The 6,766-nt window shown below is 44.7% G+C and overlaps 1 protein-coding gene across 1 annotated transcript; it reads right to left on the bottom strand.

Annotated features, from left to right (window-relative positions):
- Nucleotides 1–247: 247 nt before the first annotated feature.
- Nucleotides 248–6,327, bottom strand: LOC101855151 (farnesoate epoxidase-like). The gene is made up of 4 exons (XM_035973127.1): nt 6,236–6,327; nt 5,089–5,191; nt 2,040–2,104; nt 248–1,781 (listed from the first exon to the last, which is right to left on the bottom strand). The coding sequence occupies exons 1-4, from the start codon at nt 6,325–6,327 to the stop codon at nt 248–250; spliced, it is 1,794 nt and encodes a 597-aa protein (XP_035829020.1).
- Between the last annotated feature and the right edge of the window lie 439 nt (nt 6,328–6,766).

Here is a 6,766-nt window from a genome sequence, read left to right as displayed (position 1 = left end):
GATGGACAAAAAATTTACCGAATGGAGACAAAGAACAGGAAAAAGATCTAGAGGTAGACCCGAATGAGGAGGACAGAGGGTGCAACCTGGACACGGAAAAAGCTGACAAATAGAGTGGAGGTGGTTGTCCAAGAGTTACATCCGACAGTGGACAAAAAACGCCTTGAAAGAAAAGAAAGAACACATTGTCAAGTCTATGATTATTTCTGAAATGCTTGAGCTACGGTTCCATTTAGGTAGAACAAGATTAGGCCTTTGCTGTGAGTCTGGGCTCCATTCGGCACTTGAACTCGTCAGGACAAATTACTGTCTTTGTTTTCCAGTCCTTTGGGTTGGTAGACGGGAGCGGTACATCAACGGGGGGCAGAAAACGATACTTCTGAAGCAAAGTGACCACGATGAAAAAGATACGAATCCTCGAGAAACTTTCACCAGGACAAGATCTTTTCCCAGTCCCAAAAGGTAGAAGGTTCTGTCGTGTGGGATGTTCTGGGTCGAGGAGTTGACCATCTGAGTCCAGGAACCTCTCTGGTTTGAACTCCCAGGGGTCTTCCCACAAGTCCTCTCTATGGTGGAAATACCAGGCGTTCAGGATAAGAAAGGTACCTTTAGGGATGAAATGTCCCTCAAAATGAATGTCCCCACATGCGTAGTGAGGTAGCAGCTGAGGCGCTGTTGAGGAATATCTCAAGGTCTCCAGGATAGTTGCTTCTGTGAATGGCATGTGCCGTCTCTGCTCAAAGCTGGGGCTTTCATCTCCTATTACTTCACAGATCTCTGCATGTATGCGCTCCTGAAGCTTTTGGTCCACCAAAAGCTGCAAAAATAAGGAATTCAATGTCCCTACTGTTGTTGCATAGGCAGCTGAAGCGATGTCTTGGATTAAACCAAGAATTAAATCATCAGGCATTTCGGAGGCGTTTCCTTTCTCCTTTAGCTCTGCCTGTTGGTCTAACATGTCAGTAACTATACCAGTTCTTTCCCCTTTGTGGTAGGTTTCTCGAATAGCCAGAAAAAACCTCTGTTTCATCACTTCTTGGGCGACTTTTAGATCACCCACAAGCTTCCTCAGGCCCAGTCCAGGGATGTGAGGCGCAAAAGGAACTGTTTCTAAGACTATTTCCTTTTCAAATATAAAACATTCAGTTGCTCTATCGATAAACCCAATCAAGGCATCTAAATCTTCTTCACACGTCTCTGGTCCTTTGAGTAGAAGTCCGACCACCCACCGAATGTAATGGGCAAGCTCCTCCGATAAAGATACGTCTCCTTCGTATTTAGTTAGGCGCTGACACAGATCCTTGGACGTTGTTTTCATCAGTGCTTCAAAGTTATGGACACCTTCGCCATAAAACTTAAGTAAGTGATGAAAGATTTTCCTTCTCTTGAGCAAGTCTTTGCCATAACGGCCAAGCAAAATGTCTTGGGCGCCATAGAAGAAAACTGTTCCCATGAAAGTGGGCGGTCTGTCGTTGGAGAATTCTCTTGTGCTTGGATCGCACACAAGTTTACGAGTGAGCGCAGCACTATTGACGAAAATTACCTGACGAAACAGCGTGTTTAACGATACGATATCGCCGTACTGGTCGGCCCACTTTGCTGCCGTCAGATGGAGAGAATCCTGCTTCATGCTCTGCAGAAAGTCCCACAGACCTTGCAGCAAGGACGGGCCCGGAACCGTGGTAGGTTTTCGATTTTTGAACCTTGACCCAATCAGGAATATCGCAGCTAGGACCACGAGAGCTATTAGGTACTCGGAGATCATCGTGACAGTGAGGGACCTGAGAAAGGAGGAAAACAATCATGACAATGAGAATTCCTACATTTTTTTCTCCTCACCTCCCACTCCCCTAAAAAATGCAAGCCGCTACCTTATGGAGGGCGCATCCACACAGGTTCTCTGCCTTCCCCACAAGAACACATCAGAGCTAATCTAAGCCGGTGCCTTTTTTTACTCCAAAACAAAACAAGAGTTATGGCGGTCCTGAAATTGAATACCAGAGGACCCCGCCCTTCCATTGCTAAATTGCAAGACTTACAGGCCACACTGCCCACTTGTTGCCTGTATTCCGGAGGCAAAGTTCGCCTCGGCTTCAACCAAAGACTGAAAATGATTTACTGGGCATCATCGAAGTCACACAGAAAACCCCATTACTTCCAGTAAAACCGTTATCAGCACCGACAACAACAGAGTTCACAGACAAACACAACTAAGGACCACCCTCCAGGCTAATGCCGTCTCGGTCTCCCTGCACAGATCCACCATGATCCACTCCGTATACATGACAACTTACTTTCCTTTACTTTCCTTTTCTTTACTTTACTTTAGATGTCCTCTTGTACCATCTAGGGCGTCGAGGGGAGAAAGAGCTTTCGGTCTCTGGAAAGCTGGATCGCCTGGCAAGGTGGTATGTTGTATGTCTTATGAGTGTCCTTCACACCCTCGATCTAGGTCTTCCTTGGTCTTCCTCTTGTCTTGTATCCTGATATCCTTTTGTTGCACTCTTTACTGGCACTCTGGGGGAGGGTCCATACGTGTCACATGTCCAAACCATATTTTTGTTGCCTCTAAATGTAGTTTAGAACAGATGTTGTTCCCATCATTTCTCTGATACTGTTGTTTCCGATCATGTCCCATCTGGTTTTGTTTATGGCTCCCCGCAGACATTTCATCTCGCAAGTGCTTTTCTTGTGTTCAGGACTTCTCCAGTTGTTTCTCAAAGACCACCCTCCAAAACGACCTGATCTCAGAATGCTTCAACTTCAGAGAAAGGGACGGGCTGGCTACTTAATGCTCCCAAATTCTAAACCCAACGTTCGGCCTCAACTACGGAATATGTTAAAATCCCATTGCAAAAACGTCTCTCCACCACCGGAAGACAAAGTCCTGTACCCTTGGGAATGCGGTGATGCCGTACAGAAACAAAAGACAGTATGTCAGAGAGCGTCAACGACAGCAACAACACTATCGGACGGTGGCATCTCTTTGGGGAGGATTCAGGGAGGTTGGACTGCCTCACACGCTACCCAAGAGAGGGGGTGGCCCTTTCAAAGAGCACGTTCTTCGGAGCTCCAAACATTTCGAACGGATAGGCTGCCACACACACACACACAAAAACAACAACAACAACAACAACAACAACAACAACAACAACAATGGACAACAAAATGGCACACAAAAAAGCCCCAGCTGAGGCACCTAGATAGCTCCGGAAGAATAAACGACATTCATTCAGAAAATACATCTCCAAAATAAATAACCGAATACCCATCAACACAGTCTTTAAAACCAACCAAAAATTTAAAGGTGAAAACTTAGGCACCACCCGACACATCCAAAACCTAGATAACACCTCAGAAAAAACACCAATAGACATTGCAAATACCATAGCCACATCCCTTTCTCAAAATTCACCCAAAACAAACTACAACAACACCTTTTAAAACATCAAAATCAATAGTGAACAACACATAAACGTCAACCAAAACGACAAAGAAATGTACAACGCAGACTTCACAAAAGACAATCTGACGTCAGACATCTCGGACGTGAGCAGTACAGCCCCGGGTCGTGAGAAACTACGCAGTCATACCATCAGACATCTTCCCGCACAAACTCTCACGCTTCTTTGAGACACACAACAACTTGTGGCAATCACACCCGTACCTAGACTAATGGCAGCTTTCCAATGTCATTCCCGTTCCCCCCCAAAAACTGGCAAAGACTACACACACACACACACAAACACACACACACACAAACACACACACACACACACACACACACACACACACAAACACACACACACACACACACAAACACACACACACACACAAAAACACACACACACACACAAACACACACACACACACACACACACACACACACACACACACACACACACACACACACACACACATACAACTACAAACCAATCGCCTTAACGAGCTGTCTAAGTAAACTTGTAGAAAGAATAATAAACACGCAAATCGTATTGTGTCTGGAGACGACGGGCTCGCTGAGCGGTCTTCACTGCGGATTCAGGAAAACTCCATCCACTTTAGATCACCTGGTCCGACTGGAGACTTTTAAACGTGATCCCCTTGTCGAAGGAGGCTGCAAAAGGCTATATTTTCCTACCTCGAAAAACCCCCAACTATCAGCACAACCTGGAAGTAACGTATCCTGCACACTCTCATCCTACTTGCTCTGAGCCTAGGCAGCCCCCCCCCCCAACCCCGACCCCCCGTTGCATACGTAGGTTTTGTCTGGTGAAGGTATTCCCCAAGGATGCATAATTTCCCCTTTCCTTTTTTAATTTAAAAGAAACTTCATCTTTCAGACCCTCCAAAACAACATGAACAGCTAGCTGGGTATACGTTGATATCTTTTTGATATGCTGCCGATCCAGAAATCCTCAACTAAGATCTAAGGAAATACAGCTCCAGACGCAGCCGCTCAAACTTGAAAACTGGATAAATGAAAACGGTTACAAGTTCCCCGTCCATAGTGGTTTAAGTGCACTTTTGCCGATTCAGCAGACATGTACTGCAGCCATGTTTGACATTTTACGGGGAAAGGAGTCATGACTAGGGCCAGGCTCGTTTCCTCGGAACTATCTTTGACAAGAAATTACCTCTCATAGTGAAGATCTTCCCGTGAGGTGCCAATAAGCCTAAGATCCCACTACAGAACCGAGCACAGCTTCCGCCTCGTCATGTGGCCTATCCGCGCCAGGGTCAACATCCCATCTAACAATATCAGAAAACAAAAACGTTCTTTACGCTGCGCAGTCAAACAAAGCTCAACACACAACAGCTCTGCACACTGCTGTGTTTTTCAAACTGGTCTGGGCATAAAGATAACCAATGCAAAAACAACGACAAAATTATTCAACCTTTTGATGAACATTTCAGGACCTCATAAACAAACAACTTTCAGAAACGAGACAGCAATTTCTTTTTCACAATCTCTCCCAGGTGGCACCTCACGAAGGCAAAGATAAACTGAAACCTGACAACACGCAATAAATCATGCACCCACGTTAAAACCTTCAATATCGCAAACAGAAAACACATCAAACAAACTCCCAACACAGAGAAAATCTTCACAGACGACTCTACATCTGGCTCAGCTGTAGGCTCCGCTGCCCTGTACACGCAAACAACACTCAACACAGGAGGCTCCGTACTGTCATTGACACAGCATTGGACTACACATTTCTCTGAAATCACATTTTCTAATCTTGTCCGATTTCAACCCTGTCCGATTCCTTTTCTTGTCTCACTTTACTCACCAATTTCAGTTTGTTAAACCTTTGAATAATTAGATTTCCGTTGAGGATTCATTTCTTGACTGACCAAAGACTGCATAAATTTGCATTGTGTTTGCATGAATACTAGTAGCCATACAGACATCCGTGGAAACGAGCAGGTCGAACTTCTGGAGAAGGAATCCTTGTCCCTTCTGTTGGGACCAACGGAGAAAACCCTCCTGCAGACAGACTTTAAACGTAGGGCCAAAAGCTACACCCCTAGCCTGTGGGAGGAAAACTGGAGCGCACAAGTCATCCACGAACTCAACAATATCGTGCTCGAAATGGATCCACGAAAGCTCCCAGTCTCTCCAGAAGAGGGGAAGTTGTTTTAACAAAAGATTGAACGTACCCCCTGACAAATAAATACCTCCTACAGGAAGAAGAAAAACCATCAGTTTTTGTGTGGTATTCTATAACAGATTTACGATCAGGCACATCCAAAGAAAATGTCCTAGCTGAAAAGAAACCCGAAGAAAATAATTATAAATGCACTCATCTAAATAGTGAGTTTTCCATCGTTGATCTCCAACAGAATTCTCGATTTAGTAAGGACCATTTGTTGTCTCTACACCAAAGTTTGATGTTCCTTTAAATATGCAAATTGCTGCTTTTAAAACTGATTTTTAGCATAATATATATTTAGATACTTCAATCATTGTAACTTGCAAAGTAGAACCACGGCGTGCTATGAACTAATGTGGGAGTATCCACCCTGTGTCCCGCGCACTCACTTGACCTGATGCAGTTGCAAGCGCTGTAAAACATTTTTACCATAGTGAACTGAAACTAAATCAGAATTTTTTTCTACATAATTTGAATAGTTACCTGACAGTAGAACTCGGATAACAAATCAAAACTTTCTGCTGTATTCCTGTTCCGTCCTCGACTCAGTATGTTTCTGTTAGCTCCGACAAGACCCCAGCTGTCGTTGAGGGATGGCGTACACTAGCAGCCTCCTCCGCCGACTCCAGTACTTATGGGTCACGCGGCCTCGGAACTTGATCCTCATCTTTGTTTGGAAACTCTTGGCCGCTAGTCATCCTCGGTTTTTTTAATGGCCGATTCCTGACGCAAGCCTGACATTGATCCTAGCTGTAAGATTTGTGGAATCCACTCTATGTTACTGGCAACCTTCAGGAATATGATAAGATAAGATAAGATAAGATACATCTTTATTGTCCAGATCTTGGAATATTGGTTTAGTGTTTCACCACGTGCACACACCACACACACACACACACACACACACACACACACACACACACACACACACACACACACACACACGCTTACACATACACACACACTCACACACACATACACTTACACATACACACATACGCATACACATGCACACACATGCACATACACATACACATGCACACACACACACACACAAACATGCATGCACGTACACACATACATACACACACACACACACACACACA

This window comes from Aplysia californica, unplaced genomic scaffold (genome assembly GCF_000002075.1).
Source record: "Aplysia californica isolate F4 #8 unplaced genomic scaffold, AplCal3.0 scaffold01020, whole genome shotgun sequence".
Taxonomy (NCBI): Eukaryota; Metazoa; Mollusca; class Gastropoda; order Aplysiida; family Aplysiidae; genus Aplysia; species Aplysia californica.
The sequence above is the reverse complement of the archived record's forward strand: the minus strand, read 5'-3'. Positions and strand labels throughout refer to the sequence as shown.

What these genes read in the sequence shown, in the direction of transcription:
- LOC101855151 (XM_035973127.1), bottom strand. Translation starts at nt 6,327, where the DNA reads ATGAGGATCAAGTTCCGAGGCCGCGTGACCCATAAGTACTGGAGTCGG. An exon ending in AGATTTTCTCTGTGTTGGGA is followed by an intron (nt 2,105 to 5,088) that starts GTTTGTTTGATG and finishes AATCATTTTCAG; the next exon opens with TCTTTGGTTGAAGCCGAGGC. An exon ending in ACAAGTGGGCAGTGTGGCCT is followed by an intron (nt 1,782 to 2,039) that starts GTAAGTCTTGCA and finishes CTCCTTTCTCAG; the next exon opens with GTCCCTCACTGTCACGATGA.